This window comes from Trachypithecus francoisi, unplaced genomic scaffold (assembly GCF_009764315.1).
Source record: "Trachypithecus francoisi isolate TF-2019V2 unplaced genomic scaffold, Tfra_2.0 Lachesis_group6, whole genome shotgun sequence".
Taxonomy (NCBI): domain Eukaryota; kingdom Metazoa; phylum Chordata; class Mammalia; order Primates; family Cercopithecidae; genus Trachypithecus; species Trachypithecus francoisi.
This window is the reverse complement of record NW_022681471.1, coordinates 71,016,301-71,042,513: the sequence shown is the minus strand read 5'-3', so window position 1 is coordinate 71,042,513 and position 26,213 is coordinate 71,016,301. Positions and strand designations below refer to the sequence as shown.

The 26,213-nt window shown below is 44.1% G+C and overlaps 1 protein-coding gene across 1 annotated transcript; it reads left to right on the top strand.

The window, feature by feature from the left end:
• The first annotated feature begins 10,681 nt into the window (after positions 1 to 10,681).
• Positions 10,682 to 25,694, top strand: PIN4 (peptidylprolyl cis/trans isomerase, NIMA-interacting 4). The gene is made up of 4 exons (XM_033201098.1): positions 10,682 to 10,825; positions 15,092 to 15,165; positions 24,922 to 25,041; positions 25,517 to 25,694. The coding sequence occupies exons 1-4, from the start codon at positions 10,684 to 10,686 to the stop codon at positions 25,673 to 25,675; spliced, it is 495 nt and encodes a 164-aa protein (XP_033056989.1). The 5' UTR covers positions 10,682 to 10,683; the 3' UTR covers positions 25,676 to 25,694.
• Positions 25,695 to 26,213: the final 519 nt, after the last annotated feature.

Here is a 26,213-nt window from a genome sequence, read left to right as displayed (position 1 = left end):
AAGCCCACGTGTGATCTGATTCTTGTGGTACACTGAGGCAAGAAACCCTAGGATACAGAAATCCCACTGTCCTTATGATAAGGAAGCAGGTCTAATTTAGCTGACAAACACAAGCCGCCTATAGATGGCAAACTAAAAGAGCACTCTATAACGTTAACACGCCCACTGGGGCTTCAGGAGCTGTAAACATTCACCCCGGCCGGGCGCGGTGGCTCAAGCCTGTAATCCCAGCACTTTGGGAGGCCGAGACGGGCGGATCACGAGGTCAGGAGATCGAGACCATCCTGGCTAACACGGTGAAACCCCGTCTCTACCAAAAAAAAAATACAAAAAACTAGCCGGGCGAGGTGGCGGGCGCCTGTATCCCAGCTACTCGGGAGGCTGAGGCAGGAGAATGGCATAAACCTGGGAGGCGGAGTTTGCAGTGAGCCAAGATCGCACCATTGCACTCCAGCCTGGGGGACAGAGCGAGACTCCGTCTCAAAAAAAAAAAAAAGAAAAAAAAAGAAAAAGAAAATAAGAATGTTTAAAATGGAAAAGATAATTGACTATTTAAAGCAAAAATAATTACAATATATTATGGGTTTATGACATAGATAAGTAAAACACATAATAACAATAACACAAAGGCCAGAGGAGGGAAATGGAAGTATACCTTTGTAAGGTTCCTATGCTATAGGTGAAGTGGTATATCATTTGAATGTATAATATGAAAAGTTAAACGTTTATTTATTTACTTATTTTTGAGACACAGTCTTGCTCTGTCTCCCAGGCTGGAGTGCAATGGTGCGATCTTGGCTCACTGCAACCTCCGCCTCCTGGGTTCCAGCGATTCTCCCACCTCAGCCTCCTGAGTAGCTGGGATTACAGGCGTGCATCACCACACCCGGCTAATGTTTTGTATTTTTAGTAGAGACGGGGTTTCACCATGTTGACCAGGCTGGTCTTGAACTCCTGACCTCAAGTGATCTGCCTGCCTCAGCCTCCAAAAGGGCTGAGATTACAGGCATGAGCCACTGCGCCTGGCCAAGTTAAAGATTTATAATATAAACCCTAAAGCAACCTCTAAAATAATACAACAAAAAGTTATAGATAATAGCCAACAACGGAGATAAAAATGAGTCATAAAAATACATGGCCAGGCATGGTGGCTTACACTTGTAATCCCAGCACTTAGGGAGGCCAAGTTGGGATGATTGCTTGAGGCCAGGAGTTTGAGACCAGTCTGAGCAACATAGAAAGACCCCATCTCTACAAAATATTTAAAAATTAGCACAGGGTGGTGGCATGTGCCTGTAGTCCCAGCTACTCAGGTGGAGGATCCCTTGAGCCCAGGAGTTTGAGGCTGCAGTGAGCTATGATTTCACAACTGCATTCCAACCTGGGCGATAGAGCAAGATCCCACCTCAAAGAAAGAAAGAAAGAAAGAAAGAAAGAAAGAAAGAAAGAAGGAAGGAAGGAAGGAAGGAAGAAGGAAGGAAGGAAGGAAGGAAGGAAGGAAGGAAGGAAGGAAGGAAGGAAGGAAGGAAGGAAGAAAGAAAGAAAGAAAGAAAGAAAGAAAGAAGAAGAAAGAAAGAAGAAAGAAAAAGAAAGAAAGAAAGAAAGAAGGAAGGAAGGAAGGAAGGAAGGAAGGAAACTCAATCTGAAAGAGGGCAAAGAAAGAGGAAAATGGAACAAAGAACAGATGGAACAAAGAGAAACCATGTAGATATCTAACCATATCAATAATCACATTAAATGCAAAGCATCTAAACATCCCAATCCAAAGGGAAATACTGTCATATTAAGTAGAAAAAACACAGAGGGCAGGGCACAGTGGCTTATGCCTATAATCCCAGCACTTTGGGAGGCCAAGGTGGGAGGATCATTTGAACCCAGGAGTTCGAGATCAGCCTGGACAACAGAGCGAGACCCCATCTCTACAAAAAGAGTTTAAAAAATTAGCCAGGTGTAGTGGTGCATGCCTGTAGTCCTACTTGAGATGCTGACCAGAGGATCACCTGATCCCAGGAGTTCAAGGCTGTAGTGAGCTGTGATCACACCACTGCATCCAGCCTGGGTGACAGAGTGAGGCTCTGCTTCTAAAAAAAAAAGCCCTCACTTTGGTATAATTACTCAAATAGGTTAAAAGTAAAAAGATAGAAAAATATTTACCATGCTAACATGAATCAAAAGAAAGCTGGGGCTGGGTGGCAGTGGCTCATGCCTGTAATTCCAGCAATTTGGGAAGCCAGGGCAGGTGGATCACTTGAGCTCAAGAGTTTGAAACCAACCTAGGCAACGTGGTGAAACACCATCTCTACCAAAAATGAAAAAAAGAAAAAAAAAAAAAAATTCCGGCATAGTGGCAGGCACCTGTAGTCCCAGTTACTCAGGAGGCTGAGGTGGGAGGATAGCTTGAGCCCAGGAGGTAGAGGTTGCAATAAGCTGTGATTCTGTCACTGCACTACAGCTGGGCAACAGAGTCAGACAGTCTCAAAAAAAAAAAAAAAAAAAAGAAAAGAAAAATCTGGAATGCCTAGGTGAATATCAAAGTAGATTTCAGAGCAAATATCACCAGGGATCAAGAAAGTGATTTCAAAATGATCAAATGACCAATTCATCAAGAGAACACAGCAATCCTAAACATTTGTGTCCTTAATAATACAGCTTCCAATTATCTAAAGTTAAAACTGATAGCGCTGAAAGGAGAAATAGGCAAATCTACAATTACATTTGGGGATTTTAATACCCCTCCATTACCAACTAATGAAATAAGTAGACAGAAATTTAGCAAGGCAGAGTTTGGTTAACAGACACTGAAGTACAGCTAGATAGGAAGAATAAGTTCCAGTGTTCTACAGCATTATAGAGTGACTACAATAAACAACAATTTATTGTGTATTTTCAAATAGCTACAAGAGCAGATTCTGAATATTCTCAACACAAATAAATGATAAATGTTTGAGGGGACAGATATGCTGATTACCAGATTTGATCATTATACATAGTATGCAGGTATAGAAATTACACACTGTACCCCATAATATGTGCAATTATTATGTGTCAATTAAAAATAAGTTTTTAGGCCGGGCGCTGTGGCTCACACCTGTAATCCCAGCACTTTGGGAGGCCAAGGCAGGTGGATCACAAAGTCGGGAGATCAAGACCATTCTGGCTAACACGGTGAAACCACATCTCTACTAAAAACTACAAAAAATAAAAAATTAGCCAGGCGTGGTGGCAGGCGCCTGCAGTTCCAGCTACTCGGGAGGCTGAGGCAGGAGAATGACGTGAACACGAGGCGGAACTTGCAGTGAGCCGAGATGGCACCACTGCCCTCCAGCCTGGGTGACAGAGCCAGACTCTGTCTCAAAATAACAATAATAATAATAATAAAATAATAATTTTTTAGGCCAGGCTCATTGGTTTATACCTGTAATCCTAGCACTTTGAGAGGCCAGTCGGGTGGATTGCCGGATTTCAGTTGTTCGAGATTAGCCTAGGCAACATGGCGAAACCCCCTCTCTACTAAAAATACAAAAAATTAGCCAGGCGTGGTGGTTCCCACCTGTAGTCCCAGCTACTGGGGAGGTTAAGGAAGGAAAATCTCTTGAACCCAGGAGGCAGAGGTTGCAGTGAGCCAAGATTGCACCATTGCACTTCAGCCTGGGCAACAGAGCAAGACTCTGTCTCAAAATAATAACAATAACAATAATAATAATACTACTAATAATTTTTAAAAAGGCAAAAAGGCCAAATGAATAAATTAAAAACAACAACAAAAATAAATTTACGAAGCATATGAAAGAATTCAACGGCACCATCGGCCAAAAGGATCCAACTAACATGTATAAAATCTTCCACTCAACAATGGCAGAGTACCTATTCTTCTCAAGTACACGTGACGCATTTACCAAGATAGATCACATTATGGGCCATAAAACAAAACTTCACAAATTTAAAATAACAGAAATTATACATCATTGGGGATAAACATAGGGTACTTTGGGAGCACAGAGGAGTGTCTAGCCCAGCCTGGGAAAAAGAAGAGGGTCAGGGAAGGCTTCCAGGAAGGAGGTATCCCCTGAGCTCAGTCTTGAAAGGTAAATAAGAATTAGCTAGATCAAAAATAAGGGAAAGCATTCCAGGCAGAGAGATCAGCATGGAGTCTTAAGATAGGGCCTGTAAATAGTAACTTGGTATGGTTGAGCCCAGTGGAGACTAGCAAGAAATGAGGCTGCAGATGTCAGTATAATGGCCCCTGGGCCTCCATGTTAAAAAGTGGGACAGTGTCCTATCAGACAACGGGGAGTCACTGAAGGGTCTTAATTGGGAGAGTCACAGTATCAGGTCTGTGTTTCTAAGAGCTCCCTCTGAGATGCCGCAGAAGGTAGTTTGAAGAGAAGGTGAAACTGGCAGCAGAAGGATCAATGTGGAGGCTGTTCTGATGGTCTAGAGAATATGCAGAAGGCTATGGCAGTGGCGGGGAGGGCAGGAGACAAGCCAGAGATAATTAGTGACTCCTAGTTAACATTATGATGACTGAAGGCTTAGGGATGGCGTGTACTGATGTCTGTAACTTGCTTTGAAATGCAACAAAAAGATAAATTGATGGGTGAATATGTGATAAAGCAAATCTAGCAAAATGTTCACTGTTCACCATAAAATTATGGGGGGCAGGGAAAAGTGTTGCTTAGGAGGCAGAATCCACTGAACGTGGAGACAGTGCCCAAGGCTGAGGATGTAGAAGACCTCTCCCCAGCAGCTCCCCTCTTCCTTGCCTACAGTACCCTGCCCACTGTTCCCCACCCACACTATGTTCCTTCTCCTTGCCTCTGTGCTTCTGCAGCCTGGAAGGTCCAGCACAGCAGGCAGAGGAGAGCACATTCCAGGTTACTCATAATAACACACGGATGCATAAGCAAAAGGCTTATTTATGTCTTATGTTGGGGGTATAACTTGACCTTGGGGCCTCTTGCACAGAGTGTCTCCAAATGCCTCAAGGTCCCTGGAGAGCTGATTTGGTGAACATGCTCTCAGAAAAAAGAGAACTGGATGTTCTTAGATTTCATTTAGGGGATGGCAAAGCCTGGAGTAGCATGGCATCACAGAGAGGGTACCAACTTGGAAGAGAGACAGACGAGTTCGGAGCCCAACCTTGAACTTGAGGTACGTTTCTTAACTTCTCTGATCCTGTTTCTTCAGCCTTAAGATGGTAATAGAGCTGGGTGGGGTGGGTAATGCCTGTAATCCTCGAACTTCGGGAGTCTGAGGCAGGCAGATCACTTGAGGTCAGGAGTTTGAGACCAGCCTGGTCAACATGGTGAAATCTCGTCTCTACTAAAAATACAAAAATTAGCCAGGCGTCATGGCAGGCACCTGTAGTCCCAGCTACTCAGGAGGCAGAGGCGGGAGAATTGCTTGAATCTAGGAGGCGGAGGTTGCAGTGAGCCCAGATCGTGCCACTGCACTCCATCCTGGGTGACAGGGCGAAATTCTGTCTCAAAAAAAAAAAAAAAAAAGATGGCAATAGTAATATTTGCAAATAAGACTGTTGTGAAAACTAAAAGAGATCATGAAGGAAAGCTCCTGGCTCACAGTACATGTGCAATTTGTGTTGGTTGTTTTCCACTGTCTTAAGTGAACACTGCCTCTAAAAAACAAAATCCACCTCATGAGATACTGGTATAGTAAGGTCTTCCAGAAACTGTAGTTATTTTGCTTAGATAATGCTGGACAAACACAGATGGAGCCTTCTTCTCTGAAGTCCTTTTTGAAAACCCAGTCATGGCTGGGCACGGTGGCTCACACCTGTAATCCCAGCACTTTGGGAGGCAAGATCGGCGGATCACGAGGTCAGGAGATTGAGACCATCCTGGTTAACACAGTGAAACCTTGTCTCTACTAAAAATACAAAAAATTAGCCAGGCGTGGTGGTGGGCACCTGTAGTCCCAGATACTCGGGAGGCTGAGACAGGAGAATGGCGTGAACCTGGGAGGCGGAGCTTGCAGTGAGCCGAGATCGCGCCACCACACTCCAGCCTGGGCAACAGAGTGAAACTCCATCTCCGAAAAAAAAAAAAAAAAGAAAAGAAAGTCACTTAAACCTTCATTACCTAGTATGAAGTGGGTTAGAAAGTTATTTAGCCACTCATCATGCTACCTGACTTCAAACTATACTAGAAGGCTACAGTAACCAAAACAGCATGGTACTGGTATCAATACAGAGATACAGACCAATGCAACAGAACAGAGGCCTCAGAAATAACACCACACATCTACAACCATCTGATCTTTGACAAACCTGACAAAAACAAGAAATGGGGGAAGGATTCCCTATTTAATAAATGGTGCTGGGAAAACTGGCTAGCCATATGTAGAAAGCTGAAACTGGATCCCTTCCTTACACCTTATACAAAAATTAATTCAAGATGGATTAAAGACTTAAATGTTAGACATAAAACCATAAAAACCCTAAAAGAAAACCTAGGCAATACCATTCAGGACATAGGCATGGGCAAGGACTTCATGACTAAAACACCAAAAGCAAAGGCAACAAAAGCCAAAATAGACAAATGGGATCTACTTAAACTAAAGAGCTTCTGCAAGGCAAAAGAAACTACCACCAGAGTGAACAGGCAACCTACAGAATGGGAGAAAATCTTTGCGATCTACCCATCTGACAAAGGGCTAATATCCAGAATCTACAAAGAACTCAAACCAAATTCACAAGGAAAAAACAAACAACCCCATCAAAAAGTGGGCAAATGATATGAACAGACACTTCTCAAAAGAATACATCTATGCAGCCAACAGACACATGAAAAAATGTTCATCATCACTGGTCATCAGAGAAATGCAAATCAAAACCACAATGAGATACCATCTCATGCCAGTTAGAATTGCAATAATTAAAAAGTCAGGAAACAACAGATGCTGGAGAAGACGTGGAGAAATAGGAAGGCTTTTACACTGTTGGTGGAAGTGTAAACTAGTTTGACCATTGTAGAAGACAGTGTGGTGATCCCTCAAGGATCTAGAACTAGAAATACCATTTGACCCAGCAATCCCATTACTGGTATATACCCAAAGGATTATAAATCATGCTGCATATAAAGACACATGCAAACGTATGTTTATTGCGGTACTATTCACAATAGCAAAGACTTGGAACCAACCCAAATGTCCATCAATGATAGACTGGATTAAGAAAATGTGGCACATACACACCATGGAATACCATGCAGCCATAAAAAAGGATGAGTTCATGTCCTTTGCAGGGATATGGATGCAGCTGGAAACCATCATTCTCAGCAAACTATCACAAGGACAGAAAACCAAACACGCATGTTCTCACTCATAGGTGGAAATTGAACAATGAGATCATTGGACATGGGGTGGGGAACATCACACACTGGGGCCTATTGGGGGGTGAGGGGCTGGGAGAAGGATAGCATTAGGAGAAATACTTAATGTAAATGACGAGTTGATGGGTGCAGCAAACCAACATGGCACATGTATACCCATGTAGCAAACCAGGACGTTGTGCACATGTACCCTAGAACTTGAAGTATAATAAAAAAAAAAAAAAGAAAGAAAATTATTTGGCCACTGACTAGACTCCCAGAGATACATCAGTCTTATCAGCAATATATTTAATATCAATACCTATGTCCATTTGCCACGATAAGTAGTTACTTTTATAGGTGGTTGATCTCATCCACTATGTACTGATTTTTTTCCTGTCTTCATTTTCCAAACATGACCTTTTCCTGCCCTTGCTCCCAGAGTCTGGGGCCCAGAGTTCCCTATGCAATGACCATCCATGAATGGGATCAACTAGATCTCTGTGTTTTGCTGCTTCAAGCTTTCCCCTGCAGAATAAGCTCCACTGGGATCTCAAATAGTATAGAAACTGTAGTTCTTTGGCTGTGAAGCAGGTTAGGTGGGGCAGTATGTGAGTCTGGGCCCAGGTCTGTGAACCTCTGTCCTGGGAAGAGGGCTGCCAGCGTCTCTTCCTGATGTTCCTCAAGTAATGCATAGAAGAATGAACCTGATGAGATAATTACTAGAAAATACAACTGGCAGCCATTGCTGGCTGAGTCGCAGTGCACACTCCAGCAGATGTTACCATGGTTTCAAGGCTGAATTTTTCTCCTCTTTGCTCCCCCTGCCCTCTCTCTTCAGTTAATTTGTCACTCTGCTCCACAGACTCCTCCACAGTCTGCCTCCGTAGACTGGTGCAGACTTAATCCTGAATAGAAGCTGGCTTTTCTATGATTTGCTTTTCAAATTATGTTCATTGTCTTTTTCTCTTGAATAAAAAATGTCAAGTGATAGAATATAATATACACTGAAGAAAATGAAAGTTAAACTCACATTTCAGACTAATACTTAAAATTGTATCATAATACCTGACCCATCTTTTTGTAATGTATACTGCATAGTTGAGATCTGTCTTAAAGTGCTTTTGACCTTGAAACCTCCAGCAGGCCTATGCCCATTCTTTTCCCCTTGGAGCTGTTGGCCTTCAGGCTTGCTTGAAAAATTCAGCCATGGCCGGGTGCGGTGGCTCAAGCCTGTAATCCCAGCACTTTGGGAGGCCGAGACGGGTGGATCACGAGGTCAGGAGATCGAGACCATCCTGGTCTACACGGTGAAACCCCGTCTCTACTAAAAATACAAAAAACTAGCCGGGCGAGATGGCGGGCGCCTGTAGTCCCAGCTACTCGGGAGGCTGAGGCAGGAGAATGGCGTAAACCGGGAGGCGGAGCTTGCAGTGAGCCGAGATCGCGCCACTGCACTCCAGCCTGGGCGACAGAGCGAGACTCTGTCTCAAAAAAAAAAAAAGAAAAAAGAAAAATTCAGCCATGGACACAGGCTTGCTTATTATCATTGTTGTTGTTATTATCTGCTGGAAGGCACAGAACTCTCACAGTGTTCCAGGCACTAAGCACTTGCCAGGCACATCAGCCATTGACAGACATTGCTGTTCACTGGGATCTGAACTCTAGTTTGCTTCATTCCTACTTCACAACTGCCATAGCCAGTGGTCACAGGAAAGGCTCTTCCCAATGAAAAATCAAAAGTAAAGGTTCCTCTTGGGCCTCTTGGCCATAGATAACCTGATGAACACAAGGTTACACTGTCATCGTCAACCCCCAACCCCGACTCCCCCGACCCTCCATCTCGCAGCCGAACTTGGAAAATTAGTACAGGGGCAGGATCCACCTCAGAAGTGGCAGAGCAATGATCCCCTCACCACTAGATGTGTCCTCTGCAGTTGATCACTCCCAATCCGAAACAAGGAGTGCCCAAAATGTGTCCAGAATTTATAGCAGCCAAACATAAGGGGGCTCCATGTTATGTCTTGAGTAGGGGATGAGCACAATCTCAGAAATATCTGAGTCCCTGGTATGAGCATGAAGCATCTCCAGGTCCAGCAAGGCTGCATCCGAAAACTAAACTCTGAGCTGGAAGACCTCTATATTCTGGCTGGCAGTGGCAAGCTAGGACAGCTCTCTCATGGAGTGGAGAAAATGCCCTGACATATCATATACAAATTATTGATGGTGGGAGGGATTGTAAGGGAGAAAAAGTGTGTGGGCACACATTCAAAAATCATTTATCTTAGGCAAACACTATTAATATGAGAAAGCCATCATTTTATGTGCTTTACAGATATGAACTTGTTTAATTCTCTTAACACCTGATAGGATAATAGTAGGTACTATTATCATCGACTCCATTTTACAGATGATGAAACTGAGCTAAAGAGAGGTAAGTAACTTCCTCAAGGTCATGGAGCTAGTAGACAGATTTGGAGCAGGGATTTGAAACTGGGCAATCTGGCTCCAGAATCCATGCTTTTACTACATTATGCTGCACCATTATGGAAATTTTGGAAAATACACAGAAACAAAACACGATGACCTGTATGTACTAGCACCACTGGCCACATCTTGCTGTATAGCTTTCCTCTCCTTTATATTCATATACCATACAGTACATTACATATACTTCTTTTACAAGGAATCATATTCTTTATCTGGTCTTAAAAACATTTCCCCTATCTGTTCAAAACCGTTATTTTGAATGTTGTTATATATTTTTGTGTGGCTAAAACATTATTTAAGCAGTACCCGACTGAGGAGCACTTAAGACTGCTTCCAACGTTTCTCCATGACTGAGCTCTGCAAGAGGCAAAAGGGTAACAGGCTTTTTAAAAAACTACCTTTTGAACCCAATTAGCTACAACTGCAGAAAAAAATTAACAAACGAAAAACTGCCAGGGAGGGCAACCCTATGTGTAGGAGGAGACAGCAGAAGTTAGCCGCCACCACTGTTCTCCCTGCTTCCCTTTGGCGGCCCCGCGGGATTGGCCAGAGCTGGCGCCGAGGGACTGCAGACGCCCCCGCGGCTCCTACTGCGCAAGCGTGAAAAAAGCTGGGGGGTTTCGGAGGTAGAGCGTGGGGAGTGGGGGATCTGGTGCAAATTACGGTGCGTGAAAGAAGTCACAAAAAGCGCAGAGGCGGGGCTTCCCGCCCTAATCCGGCCTTTGTCTCCGCCCCTCTGCCTTTGTTTCGGCCCGAAGCGTCTTATTGGTCAGACATCTTAGCCCCATTGGTCCAAGAGCCAAAGGACGGGGTCTGCCCCGAGCTGTGCCTGCTTCCGGAGCCTCAATAAGAACGGTCAATTGAGATGCGGCTTTCAGGCATTTGTTTAGGACATGCCCATGGGGGTGTAAGGGGGCTTGAACGGCAACGGGAGCAGTTCAGAGTTCAACAACAAGCTTCCAAGATGCCGCCCAAAGGAAAAAGTGGTTCTGGAAAAGCGGGGAAAGGTAGAGCGGCCAGAGCGATCAAGGAGAATGGGGGCGGGTGAGGAGCGAAGGGATGGGAACAGACAGTCCATCTCCGGAGTCCAGGACGAATGCTCCATCGATTCCATCTGTAGGAATACATTGAGCTACGGTTCAGGGAGCGCCCTGATGGGTAATGGAATCTGGTGGGGATAGTTCCTCGGAGGCGATGACTTTAGGGCTGCTATTTCGAGGGGTATTAGAGCTCTAAAATTGGGTCTTATCAAAAGCCAGTAATAAGAAGTACGCATTGATTATGGTCCTTAAAGTTCACTTTAATGCTTACAGAATGACATGCCCACCATCGGGGAAGGAATCATTCATCCATTGAACAGAAAGTGTCAGGCACAGTGCTAAGCGCTGAGGATATAAAAATAAGACAGAGGGCTGGATGCGGTGGCTCACACCTATAATCCCAGCACTTTGGGAGGCCGAGGGAGGGTGGATCACGAGGTCAGAAGTTCGAGACCAACCTGGCCAACATGGCGAAACCCCGTCTCTACTAAAAATTCGCCAGGCATGGTGGTGCACGCCTGTAATCCCAGCTACTCGGGAGGCTGAGGCAGGGGAATCGCTTAAACCCAGGAGGCAGAGGTTGCAATTGAACCGAGATCGCACCACTGCACTCCAGCCTGGGCGACAGTGCGAGCTTCTGTCTGTCTCTCTCTCTCTCTCTATCTATATATATTTTTTGGCCTTAAGGAGCTCCCGAAGATAAAGGCTTAGTGATCATAAAGCACTGTACTAAATGTAGTGTTGGGGATGTGTATGGGATATAATAGAAATTGAGGGAAGTGCTTCATTTAGCTGGGGAACAGGGCTTCCTGGAGACGAATTAGGCAGAGGTCAAGATGAGCATTGAGGGCAGGTTAAAGCATTCCTAACTTGGGGTCCAGCAGCAAAAGCACTGAGGTGAGAAACAGCATGATGTGTGCAGTGTAGTGTTGCTGGAGCAAAAACTCAAGGCAGAATGGCAAGTGGTGAGAATGAGAACAGAAACAGAGAACAGATCATGGAGAGTGCTATATGTGGTGCTAGAAGGACTGTTAAGGATCAGAAGACCTGTAAGGAGATTGTTGTGGTAGTCTTGGTGAGAGATGATGGTGGACTGACCTAAGGGAGTGGCTGTGGAAACTGAGAAAAGAGAAAAGATTCTGTAAATATTAGGATGTGAAATAGTCAAGACTTGGTGATTTATTGGGTTGGGGAGGGGTGGTGAGGGAGGATCAACGATCATTCTGTTTTCTGGATTGGATTTCTAACCTGTTGCAGGTCCTGCAGGCTAACATCAAGGATACATGAGGAGCAGGGATGAGACTGATGAATTCACTTTCAGATAGATTGGCTTTGAGGTGTCTGTGGGACATCTCAGTGGAGATGTAGTCAGGAAGTGGTTGAATATTTGAGTCTGAAGTTTGAAGGAGAGGTCTAGACTGTACATGTAAGTTTTAGGAGTCATTAACTTATAGATGGTAGTTGAGCCCATTAGAGTGTATGCAGTTATCCATGGTGAGTTTATAGAATTAAAAGAGCAGAGAGCAGAGGATGTGATCTAGGACAGGCAGAGAAAGGCAGACAGATAGAGGGAGTGCAGAATGGTGGCCAGAGGCAGGAGAGACCAGATTGTTTTAAAGAGAGAGGGTATAGTCTGTCAAGCACAGCAGATTTGGAAATTAGAGGTGGCCTTGGGTAAAAGTGGTTTCAGTGAAACAAAAGCCAGATTGCAGTGACTATAGAACTGATGGGAAGTGGTAATTTGGACTTCTTGGAAAGTTTTAATTGAAAAGCATGGAAATGGGATAGTAGATAGAAGAGGACAGAGGATTAAGAGAAAGTTTATTTTCTTTGCTTCTTTGGAATGGGGAAACTTGGGAGTGAAGCTGAAGGATCCAGTAAAGTAAAAGAGGTAAAGGTACAGAGGAGTGACATTTAGGGAAAATGGAATCCAGGACCTAGGGGGAGCAGGGACACCTTATGCTTGAGGTCATAGGAAAGGAGATGGAGGGGCAGGGACTCAGTAGGCATCTTGAGGAGAGTGATAAAGGTCTGGAATATTGTAGTGGGAGATGGAATGAAACAAAAGTAAAAGAAGTGCCCTCAGGGCTAGGAGCCTGACTAAAATCAAAGGCCATGAATTTGTAGACTACATAATATTCACAGTCTGATTTACGTAGTACCATGCAACTGGCACAGTATAGGATTGAAAAGAGCTAGGTGCAGCCTTAAGCCGTGGTTGAGGTTTTGTTAGGCAGTTATGATAGGAGGAGAGCAACACAAGGGAATTACAAGGGCCAGTGGGAATGCAGTTCAGATGAACGAGCATGGGGTCCAGAGTGGGAAGGTGAAAAGAGGTCTGGTGGTCTAGGTGAATGTAGCAGGACAAAGGGACCGGGGTCGAGGGGGAGGTTCTGTGAAGTCAAAGAGCCAGTATTGTGGGAATGAGACATGAGAAAGCTGGAAGGACAGGAGGTTATAGCCAGAGACTGAACTAGTTCTGAGTGGCACAGTTCCATTGTGTGCCCCCGGGGCAGGTAGCTTGGAGTAGAGAGCATGACATTCGGGAAGAGACCTAGAACTGTGAGATTCCTCAAGATAGATGGTGAGGTCACTCAAGGTAATGGCAGGAGTGAGGGTGGAGAGGAAGCCCAAAGCTGTTGCCAGAGTCCTTAGGAAATCAAAGGCAGTGAGGTGGCAGTCAGAAGATGACAGCATCCAGTGGAGAAGAGGATGGGATAACTGGAAGGCATCATCATTCAAGAGCGGATCTACAGCAAACCCAGTTAGGAGTTTGATTTAATAACACTCCTTTGGCAGTAACATTTTCTTAGGGTTTTGGTAGTCAGTATTTGGAGATTTCAGTTTAATCAAACATTTATTAAAACACTTTTGTGTGCCAGGCATTGTGCTAGGCTTGGAGATACTAAGACAAGCAAGATGGAGACTCCTGCTTCAAACTTTTCAATGGCTCCCTATTACGTCTAGGATAAATCCCAAGCTCCTTAATGGGGCCAAAAGGCCTCAATGACCTGACCCTCAGCTACCTCCGTCAGGCAGGCTCATCTGAGTGCACTCCACCTCAGATTTGGCTTCATCCATACAATTTCTTACACATACCATGTCGTTTCTCCCATTCTGGAGTGTCTCCTCATCCTTTCTATGGCTAACCAGCTCCTACTCATCCAGGAAACCTTCCTGGCTGGCTCCAGTGTCCCTCTGTGCCTCCACAGCCCCCTGTCCATAACCATCTCTGCATCTCCTGCATTCTCCTGAAATGATCTGTCTTCCTCACTAGAATATGAGTTTTCTGAAGGAAAGTACATGGCTTGTTCATCTTTGTACTCCCAGTGCCTGGAACTCAGTAGTTGTTTAGGAAATGTTTATTGAACTGAACCCTTAATTCAACTGTAATTATTAGGAACATCAGCCTCTAGCAGTATGTAGGCTGCCATTGACACAGAAGTTACCATAGTAGTAAAATGACATACTAGTAAAATGTAAGATGCTGCTAATGGTTCTAGGAAGACATCAATAGGCAATGTAGTAGACTCTAGAAATTTGGACATGAATGTATTCTTTAGCCAAAAATGGGTAGTGGGAAATTTGATCTTTTTAAAAATATATTCTTGGAGATTTTACTTACTGGAATTGTGATGCTTGAACACATAGTTGTGGTACTTGATAGAACTCTTACAAGAACTTAAGAGTCTGCCCTCAGAAGGCAGGGTGTTAAATTGCATGCAGAGAATCTGGGCCAGGCTTCCGGAGCTTTCATTTACCTATTAGCACACTCATTTGTGTATCCATTTTCTGTGAAGAGTTTATATAGGGCACAGATTTCCTGTTTGAAGAAAGATGAGTCAGATTATTTAGCTTGATGTTGTAAAGCAAGCTTGTCCAACCCATGGCCCACAGGCTGCATACGGCCCAGGACGACTTTGAATGTAGCCCAACACAAATTCGGAAACTTTCTTAAAACATTATGAGATTTTTTTGTGATTTTTTTTGTTGTTGTTTGTTTTTAGCTCGTCAGCTGTCATTAGTGTTAGTGTATTTTGTGTGGCTCAAGATAATTCTTCCATTGTGGCCCAGGGAAGCCAAAAGATTGGATACCCTTGTTGTAAAGTGTCTGGCCGATTCCCTTTTGAAGTGTGGCGTTATGATGGAAGTATCCATTCCCGTTGTGTGTTGGACCTGTCCGTAAACATGGAGGTGCAGTTTAAATGAGTACCTGTCATCTCTTCTCTAAAGGGGGAGCAGCCTCTGGGAGTGACAGTGCTGGCAAGAAGGCTCAAGGTCCCAAAGGTGGTGGCAATGCAGTAAAGGTGAGTTACTAGTTCCTTTTTTTTCCATGTTAAATATAAATTCCATTTATGTGTTAGTACACATAAAAGACGGAGTGCTTAACTCACTCTACCAGGCCAGCCTAACACTGGTATAAAATCAAAATAACACAAAATTGGAGCTGGGTGCAGTGGTTCACACCTGTAATCCCAGCACTTGGGAGGCCAAGGCAGGAGGATCACTTGAGCCCAGGAGATCGAGACCAGCCTGGGCAACATAGCAAGACCCTGTAACTGGAAAAAAAAAAAAAATTGGCCAGATGTGGTGGTGCACACCTGTGGCCTAGCTACTCAGGAGGCAAAGGTAGGAGGATTCCTTGAGCCCGGGCTTTCAAGGCTGCAGTGAGCCATGATTGTGCCACTGCACTTATCCTGTGCAACAGAGCGAGACCCTGTCTCAAAAAAAAATAAATAAATAAAAAGTAAGAGATGATCCTTGTTATCACAGGCTATTTGGGAGCAGTTCGGTAAAGATATATATTTCCTTGCTGTATGATAAGCTTAGCAGTAGAACTGCATCATATAAATGCAGCCATACATGTGTAGCCTAAAACAGAGAGATCATGTAAATGGTGTGGGCTGTTCTGCCACTCTTCTATTCAATGAACCTATGCCCCAGAGAGAGAGAGAGAGAGAAAGAGAAGAGACATGCACCTGCTTTTCTGTAGTTGCCCTGAATTCTTGTATGGGCATCCAATCATGTGAAGTGGGGTTCTGGTATCCAAAGATAAGTTTTCATAAAACATAGCCCCTAAATACAACCCAGTTACTTCAACTGATGCTCAACTAAAGAAGTGATCATTGTTACAGAGTAGAGTGTGTCTGGCTATGTCTGGGCTGAAATGAGAGCTGACATGCTGGTCTCCCATATGACATCTTCATAAAGGGATATTCTAGGGTAATTTTGGCTATATGCTTTTATAAGCATCTAACCTAAGAGACTGTTGCACTGCATATGGCTTTAGCTACCTGTTTTTTTTTTTTTTAGACAGAGTTTCACTCTTGTTGCCCAGGCTGGAGTGCAATGGCACGATCTCGGCTCGCTGCAACCTCCGCCTCCAGGTTCAAGTGATTGTCCTGCCTCAGCCTCCCATGTAGCTAGGATTATAGGTGCCCGCCACCACGCCCAGCTAGTTTTTGTATTTTTAGTAGAGATACGGTTTCACCATCTTGGCCAGGCTGGTCTTGAACTCTTGACTTCAGGTGATCCGCCCACCTCGGCCTCCCAAAGTGCTGGGATTACAGGCGTGAGCCACCGTGCCCGGCGGTTTTAGCTAATTTTTTAAAAACTTTGTTTTGTCGTTTTTATGTTTGTAGAGATGGAGTCTCACTGTGTTGCCCAGGCTGTTCTTGAACTCCTGACCTCAAACGATCCTCCTGCCTCAGCCTCCAAGTGTTACGATTATAGGGGCGTGAGCCACCACACCTGGTGCATATGGCTTTAAAGAGGCATCTTACCCTCTCTGGAAAAAAAAATAAGTTTAATGTGGCCATTCATGAGATATATGGAAAGGAATGGCACGTTATTCACTAGAAAGTAGATTAGAGTTAAATTTTTTTTATATAAAACCTTTTATTTGAGATAATTATAGATTCGCATGCAGTTGTAAGAAATAATACATCTAGCTGGGCATGGTGGTGTGTGCCTGTAGTCCAGCTACTTGGGAGGCTGAGGTAGGAGGATTGTTTGAGCCCGGGAGTTCGAGGCATCAGTGAGTCATGATCACGCCACTGCACTCCAGCCTGGGCAACAGAATGAGACCTTGTCTAAAAGAGAAAAAAAGAAAAAGAAATAATATGTGTTCCTTTCTTTCTCCCAATGGTAACACCTAACAAAACTATGGTACAATAGCACAAACAGGATATTGACATTGGTATAGTCAAGATACAGATAATCCTACCACTACAAGGATCCCTCCTGTTGGCCTTTTATAACTATACCCACTTCCCTCCTGCCCCACCTCAGCCCCCTTAACAACCATGGCAGCAACTTACCTGTTTTCCATTTGTGTAACTTTATAATGTCAAGAATGTTATATGAATGGAATAATACAGTATGTAACCTTTTGGGATTGGTTTTATTCACCCAGTATAATTTGCTGGAGATTTCATTCAAGTGGTTTTATCAATAGTTTATTCCTCTGTATTGCTAAACAGTACCAGTTGAGTATCCCTAATCCAAAAATCCAAAATGCAAAATGCTGTAAAATCTGAAACTTTTTGAGCACTGACATGGCACTCAAAGTAAATGCTCATTATAGCATTTCAGATTTCGAATTTTCAGATTAGGGATGCTCAACTGGTAAGTATAATGCAAATATTCCCAAATCCGAAACACTGTGGTCCCAAGCATTTTGGATAAATGATATTTAACCTGTATCCCACGATGTATATCTGTAGTATGTCGAACCATTCACCTGTTGAAGGACAGCTGGGTTGTTTCAAGTGTTTTTTGAAGGCGCCAGTCGGTGAGGGACCCCAGGACCCTCCAGCCTTTTAGGGTTCAGCTCCTTTCACATTCTGTCATTCTGCTTCAGACTCCACCCCTGTGCCCACACCCTGCCCTTTCGTCGCTATAAGCTGTGCAGATTCTGAGGCCCACCCACTGACCACAGCTTCCCTCCTTCCCCTCCCTTCCTGCCTTCACCAGTCCTGTTCCTCTGTTCTTCTCCTCGCAGACCCCAAGCCCTCGAGCCCACCCTGATCTCCCCACTTTCTCCTAGGCTTCATGTTTGTTTTCCTATCCCCTGCACACTCAAAATTAGGCCTAAGGGCTTGATCATTGGATTGAGGAGGTCCAGTTTCTTTTTCTTTTGACCACCTCCCTGCATCCACCCCCCTGCTACTCAGGATCAATCCAATGGTCTACTTTCTATGCACTTAAAATCAAAACTATAGTTAGAAGAGAAGAATTCGAGTGGTTCTAATATAAAGAAAAGACAAATATTTAAGGGGATGGATATTCCAAGTATACTGATTTGATCTTTACCAATTATATGAATGTATTAGATTATTGCATTACCTTGAAATTGTACATCTACTGTGCATCAATAAAAAAGAAAGGAAGGAAAAGAAAAGAAAAGATAGATTTCCTTGAAAACGTCTACCTTGAGGCAACTTAAATATTAATACTTGATTTTTAATAAGTATGTAAATAAAATATTTACTAATAATTCCAATATGAGTATTATATTTGCTCATAGATTAACTTATTTCAGTAGCTTGGCTCAAATTTGAAACAGTTACTTAAGAAAGAAAAATTCAGCTGGTGGCTGACGCCGGTACTCCCGGCACTTTGGGAGGCCAAGGCGTACAGATCACCTGAGGTCAGGAGTTCAAGATCAGCCTGGCCAACATGGTAAAACCCCGCGTCTACTAAAAATAGAAAAAATTAGCCTGGTGTGGTGGTGGGCGCCTGTAATGCCAGCTACTCGGGAGGCTGAGGCAGGAGAATTGCTTGAACCTGGGAGACAGAGGTTGCAGTGAGCCGTGATCGCCCCACTGCACTCCAGCCTGGGCAACAGAGTGAGACTCCATCTCAAAAAGGGAAAGAAAGAGAGAGAGAGAGAGGGAGGGAGGAAGGGAGGGAGGTTCAGTCAGTTAAAAACAAACAAACAAACAAAAAACTCCCCAGAACTGCTGGGTCCTACTGGAAAGTCTCACAGCCTTGGGGATTGGGACCACTAAAACTTGGTCTCTAACTTTACCTAGGCCCTCAGTGCTGCTCAGCAATCCTTTACCACCCACCTGTAGCCATCCACCACCCCACTCCCATCAGTCAACAGAGAACTTTATTCCATGGTTCTCAACCCTAGATGTACATCAGATTCACCTAAAAAAATACCAGTGCCTAGGTCTCAGCCCAGACCAACTGCATCAGAATCTCTGGGAGAGGGGCCTGGACTTCGATAACTTTTTTAGAAGTGCTGAGCTCTGTGGCTCGTCCCTGTCATCCCAGCACTTTGGGAGGCCGAGGTGGGTGTATCACTTGAGGTCGGGAGTTCAAGACCAGCCTGGCCAACATGGTGACACCTTGTCTCTACTGAAAATACAAAAATCAGTTGGGCATAGTGGTGTGCGCCTGGAATCTCAGCTTCTCGGGAGGCTGAGGCAGGAGAATTGCTTGGACGTGAGAGGTGGAGGTTGCAGTGAGCTGAGATTGTGCCACTGCACTCTAACCTGTGCGACAGAGTAAGACTCCATCTCAAAAAACAAAAAGAAAATTTTTTAGAAGCTCTGGAGGTGATTCTAATATGCTGCCAGGGTTAAGAAACACTCATCTAGTCTCACCGGGTTAGTGTGAGGATTTAATGAGGTAAGTACTCATCAACTTTTAAATGTTTTTATTATTTTAACAAGAAAGTGGAAACCAGCCCTATGGTCAGGAACTCACTGGCTTTCAGCCCCCTGTCAACAAAGTTATCTCCTTACCTTTTTTCCTTTAAGGCTAATTTTTCAAACCGTGTTCTGAATACCAAACCTTGCTCCTTCATTTATCTCTACCCTCTTTTTTGTTCTGTCTTCAACCGGTTTTTTTTTCTGGGTCTTTCCCTTCATTCTGAAAATATGCCCAGGGACCTTTAAAATTCATGTTGTTCTTTGTTTTGTTTTGTTTTGTTTTGTTTTCTTTGAGACGGAATCTCACTCTTGTTGTCCAGGCTGGAATGCAGTGGTGCGATCTTGGCTCACAGCAACCTCCACCTCCCAGGTTCGAGCGATTCTCCTGCCTCAGCCTCCCGAGTAGCTGGGATTACAGGCATCCGCCACCACTCCCAGCTAATTGTTTGTAGTTTTAGGAGAGATGGGATTTCTCCATGTTGGCCAGGCTGGTCTCCAATTCCCGACCTCAGGTGATCCGCCCGCCTCTGCCTCCCAAAGTGCTGGGATTACAGGCCTGAGCCACCGTGCCCAGCGTAAAATTCGTATTTACATATCTTCCACTTTTTGCCTCTAGCCAGAGCCCTTTCTCCTTTTCAAACAAAATTGGTAGAGTCTCCCACGTTACACATTACCCTCCCACTTGCCATTGTTTCCTCAGTCAGCCTGCTGCATTCTGGCTTCTGCACTTAAACTCTTCTGAAACTCCTTTTTCTGAGATCATTGCTTTATCATTGCACAATTTATTATACTTCTTACCTGATGTCTCTGCAGCACTTAACCCTTGTTGATCATTTCCTCCTTGAAACTCTCTCCTGCCTTGGTTTATTAGCACATACTTCTCTCCTACCTATATGGCCTTTCCTTTTTATTATGCTTTTTCTTTTTTCTTATTAAGAGACAGGTTCTTGCTCTGTCACACAGGCCGGGGTGCATGACATGCAGTGGCATGATCATAGCTCACTGCAGTCTTCAATTCCTGGGCTCAAGTGATCCTCCTGCCTCAGCCTCCTGAGTAGCTAAGACTACAGATGTACACCACCATGCCCAGCTAATTTTTTTAAAAGTTTTTGTAGAGGTGGGGGTCTTGCTATGTTGCTCAGACTGGTCTCAAACTCCCAGCTTCAAGGGATCCTCCCGCCTTGGCCTCCCGAAGTGCTGGGGTTATAGGTGTGAACCACTGCGTCCGGCCCCTTTTTATTATACTTTTTGAGTTCTTTACTTGTTGCTTGAACATTAATAGTCTCTAAGGTTATCTTTAGCTTTCTTTTCTCCTCTTCTCATTTTCATCTCCTTCCTGGTAACCTCATGAATTCCACACTTCAGCTGCCACCTCCATAGTCTCACTCCCAAACTTTCTGTAGCTTGGCTCTCCAAGACACAGATGCACTGTTGCCAGTTCGTTGGTCACACTTGCAGACCCCACAGGAATTAAAAACTCTTTGTCGCACTGTCTAAACTAGAATACTCATTTATTCATTTATAAAATGGTGGATGGTGTCCCCTATCTGTGACCATGAATGCAGTGTACATTTTCCAGGAATTGTAGCAGACAGTCACTTTGTGAGTATGGAAGCAGAAACAAGGAGGCAGTCTAGAAGCTGTCTCTTAAAAAAAAATTGTAAAACAGCCTCAGGCAGGTCCTTCAGGAGGTATTCCAGAAGAAGGCATTATCATAGGAGATGACAGTCCCATGCATGTTATTGTCCCTGAAGACCTTTCCTTGGGACAGAACACGGAGGTGGAAAACAGTGATACTGATGATCCTGACCCTGTGTGGGCCTAAGCTAATGTGTGTATTTGTGTCTTAGTCTTTAATAAAGAAGTTTAAAAAGTTTAAAAAAATGTTTTTAATGGAAAAAAAGCTTATAGTGGCCAGGCACGGTGGCTCATGCCTGTAATCCCAGCACTTTGGGAGGCTGAGGCGGGCGGATCACGAGGTCAAGCAATCGAGACCATCCTGGCTAACACGGTGAAACCCTGTCTCTACTAAAAAAAATACAAAAAAATTAGCCAGGCGTGGTGGCGGGCACCTGTAGTCCCAGCTACTCAGGAGGCTGAGGCAGGAGAATGGCATGAAACCGGGAGGCGGAGCTTGCAGTGAGCTGAGATCGTGCCACTGCACTCCAGCCTGGGGTACAGAGCAAGACTCCATCTCAAAAAACAAAAAAGCTTATAGTAGCCAGGTGTGGTGACTCACGCCTGTAATCCTAACACTTTGGGAGGCTGAGGCGGGCAGATCACTTGAGGTCAGGAGTTTGAGACCAGCCTAGCCAACATGGCGAAACCCTGTCTCTACAAAAGATACAAAAATTAGCTGGGCGTGGTGACACGCACTTGTAATCCCAGCTACTCGGGAGGCTGAGAGGCAAAGGAATTGCTTGAACCTGGGAGGCGGAGGTTGCAGTGAGCTGAGATCGTGCTACTGCACTCCACCTTGGACGACAGAGCGAGACTTCATCTTGAAAAGAAAAAAAGCTTGTAGAATAAGGATATGAAGAAAATATTTTTGTACAGTTGCACAATGTGCTTGTTTTTTAAGCCAAGTGTTATTAAATAGAGACAAAAAGTTTAAAATTTTTTAAATGTATAAAGTTGAAAAGATACAATAAACTAAGGCTAATTTAATATTGAATAAAGAAAAGTGTTTTATAAATTGTAACTTACATGTGTAGTGTGTATAAAGTCTACAGTAGGGGCCGGGTGCAGTGGCTCAGGCCTGTAATCCCAGCACTTTGGGAGGCCAAGGCGGGTGGATCACCTGAGGTCAGGAGTTCAAGATCAGCTTGATCAACATGGTGAAACCCTGTCTCTACAAAAAATACAAAATTAGGCCGGGTATGGTGACTCATGTCTCTAATCCCAGCACTTTGGGAGGCTAAGGCAAGAGGATCACCCAAGGTCAGGAGTTCGAAGCCAGCCTGGCCAACATGGCAAAACCATCTCTACTAAAAATACAAACTTATCCAGGTGTGGTGACTTGTGCCTGTAATCCCAGCTACTAGGGAGGCTGAGGCAGTAGAATCACTTGAACCCGGGAGGTGGAGGTTGCAGTGAGCTGAGATCGCACCGCTGCACTCTAAAAAAAAAAAATTATCTGGCAGCCGGGCATGGTGGCGCATGCCTGTAATCCAAGCTACTCAGGAGGCTGAGGCAGGAGAATCACTTGAGCTAAGGAGGGGGACGTTTCGGTGAGCCAAGATCGCACCATTGCACTCCAGCCTGGGCAAGAGAGCCAAACTCCATCTCAAAAAAAAAAAAAGTCTACAGTAGTGTATAGTAATGTCCTAGGCCTTCATATTCACTCACCACTCACTGACTCACCCAGAGCAACTTCCAGTCCTGCAAGCTCCATTCATGTAAAGTGTCCTATATAAGTGTACCATTTTTTATCTTTTATACTATATTTTTACTGTACCTTTTCTATGTTTAGATGCCCAAATGCTTACCGTTGTGTTACAGTTGCCTGTGGTATTCAGTATAGTCATATGCTGTACAGGTTTGTAGCCTAGGAGCAATAGGCTATGCCATATAGCCTAGGTGTGTAGCTGGCCGTACCATCTAGGTTTGTGTAAGTACAGTGTTATGTTTGCACAACAACAAAATTGCCTAATAACTCATTTCTCATAATGTTTCCCTGTAGTTAAGTGACACATGACTATAAGTGATTCTGTTTCAATGTGAAATGAGAAATCCTGCCAAACAACTATCTTGACAAAATCATTTTTAAGGATAGTAGTGTTTTTATAAATCCATGGCTTTATGTAAACATAGGTCAAATTTGAATACTTTAGTAGGGTTGGGTGTTCTTAATATTCAACCTATGATTCCTTTTCAAAGTGTGGAATTGTGGGGAGGCTTATACATTGGATCTCTTTTAGTAAGAAATACTTCCTGGCCAGGCACGGTATGCTCACGCCTGTAATCCCAGCACTTTGGGAGGCCGAGGTGGGCAGATCACTTGAGGCCAGGAGTTTGAGATCAGCCTGGCCAACATAGTGAAACCTATCTCTACTAAAAATACAAAAAATTAGCTGGGCGTAGTGGTGTCCACCTATAGTCCCAGCTACTTGGGAGGCTGAGGCAGGAGAATCGCTTGAACCCATGGGTGGAGGTTGCAGTGAGCCAAGATCGGGCCACTGAACTCTAGCCTGGGCGACAGAGGGAGACTGTCTCAACAAAAAAAAGAGAAAGAAATACTCTCTAGCAGGGTTTTTCTTATCATCCTCACTCTGATGAAATAATAGCCATTGGTCAATGGTAGCTGCATTATCTCAATCTTCACAATCCTGTCAGAACACATAGGTCCCGTTATCATTGCATCTCGATGTACAAATGGAGAAACACTTGGAGTTTAAAAACATGCGTAAGTTCAGCCGGGCATGGTGGCTCACGCCTGTAATCCCAGTACTTTGGGAGGCCGAGGCGGGCAGATCACTTGAGATCAGGGGTTCGAGACCAGCCTGGCCAACATGGTGAAACCCCGTCTGTACTAAAAATACAAGAATTAGCTGGGCGTTGTGATGGATGCCTGTAATCCCAGCTACTCGGGAGGCTGAGGCAAGAGAATTGCTTGAACTTGGGAGGCAGAGGTTGCAGTGAGCTGAGAGCACACCACTGCACTCCAGCCTGGGAGATAGAGTGAGACTCTGTCTCTAAATAAATAAATAAATAAATAATGCCTAAGTTCATACAGCAGAGGTGGGATTTGATTCCAGAACCACAGCTCTCAACCTGTATCATGTTTCCTTCTCCTGTTAGCATGGAGGTATATGGTAAAAGATGGGAGCTTCCCGGCCATGTGTGGTGGCTCACGCCTGTAATCCCAGCACTTTGGGAGGCCAAGGCAGGCGGATCACGAGGTCAAGAGTTCGAGACCAGCCTGGCCAACATGGCGAAACCCCCACCTCTACTAAAAATAGAAAAATTAGCCAGGTGTGATGGCACGTGCCTGTAAACCCAGCTATTCGGGAGGCTGAGACAGAATTGCTTGAACCCGGGAGGCGGAGGTTGCAGTGAGCCAAGATCACGCCACTGCACTCTAGCCTGGGTGACAGGGCAAGACTCCATCTCAAAAAAAAAAAAAAAAAAAAAAAGATGGGAGCTTCCCACAGCCAGGTGCCTATTTTCGATCTAAATCAGGACTCTGAGACATTATTTTAATACGGGGAATGGGATTGTGGTTGTTGTCCTGGGCAAATTTCCAGGATTTTTACTTGCTATGAACTAATGTGTGTGTGTGTGTGTGTGTGTGTGTGTGTGTGTGTTTTAACTGGTGGGGGTAATCCAACTGTAACCTCTGTACTTTAAGGAGTCATTTGGGTCTCCAAGTATTACATGAATGTACTTTTTTCCTTGCAGGTCAGACACATTCTATGTGAAAAACATGGCAAAATCATGGAAGCCATGGAAAAGTTAAAGTCTGGGATGAGATTCAATGAAGTGGCCTCACAGTATAGTGAAGATAAAGCCAGGCAAGGGGTACGTTGCTCTTATTATTTATAATTTTCTCTCAGGGTAAGAAAGCAAAGTAAAAATGACAAATAATAAAATAAAATAAGATAAAATAAAAGTCTCCATCCTCCACAGAAGAAACACAGAAGTAGGGATCATTCCTTTGTTCAACCATTAGTTGTAGCCATATTTTGGTTTAAAGATCTCAAAAGCAGAAATGTCCAACTTGTGAATAGTAGAATAAGGATCACCTACGTCAAAACCTAGGCATGACCAAACTTGCACAGCTAACTTCAAAGTCCAGCAGTGCTGAGAGTACTTATGTGTTCAGTCTAGAGTTAGACTTCTTCTACCTATTTGTCCTTATTGAGCCTATTCCTGCATTGCTCTTAGGAATATACCTCATAACCTTAGCAAAATGTTGGGAAATTCTCTCAAGCTACAGTAGAACGGTTCCCTCTTCAGGGCCACTTGATCTCACTCAATCTTTTGGGTTTTTCAGGGCGACTTGGGTTGGATGACCAGAGGGTCCATGGTGGGACCATTTCAAGAAGCAGCATTTGCCTTGCCTGTAAGTGGGATGGATAAGCCTGTGTTTACAGACCCACCGGTTAAGACAAAATTTGGATATCATATTATTATGGTTGAAGGAAGAAAATAAAATCATATGAAAGACTGAATACGTTTTATACATTTTGTTTCTTCAAAAGGTATTAGGTATTCCTTTGAGCTGGAGCGGCAAGGAAATATAAAAATTTTTAAAAAGAAAAGATATTAGATGCTCTTTGTATTCTGTGAAGGCTCTCAGTATGGGTTTGTAGGTGTAAGAGAGGGTGGGGCTAAGTGAATGTCAACTGTAGTAGGTATTTAGTCAGTCGTTCTCAAAGAGAAGTCAAGCACACTCCCTTTAACTTGTATTCCCTTTCCTCCCAGAACTGTATCTCTCAGTCTGTCCCATAAATTAATTCAGAAACCATCTTCAGGGGAAGCAGATATCAACTCACCCTATTCACACAACTGAAAATATTGGGCATCAAATAGATTAGTGTGGGAGAATCATAAAATAAGTTCCTGGACAACATTTGTTTTACATGTTAGTCAACTCTGATCTTCCAGGACAGGTATTATTAGCTCCACTGTCTTAACATAGTACGCGGCACGTTATAGTCTTTTTTTTTTTTTTTTTTGAGACGGAGTCT

Excerpts from the sequence above, each read along its gene's own strand:
- PIN4 (XM_033201098.1), top strand. The coding sequence starts at position 10,684 with ATGCGGCTTTCAGGCATTTGTTTAGGACATGCCCATGGGGGTGTAAGG. Across the intron at positions 10,826-15,091 it reads TTCTGGAAAAGCGGGGAAAG|GGGGAGCAGCCTCTGGGAGT; the intron begins GTAGAGCGGCCA and ends TCTTCTCTAAAG. Across the intron at positions 25,042-25,516 it reads AAGATAAAGCCAGGCAAGGG|GGCGACTTGGGTTGGATGAC; the intron begins GTACGTTGCTCT and ends TGGGTTTTTCAG.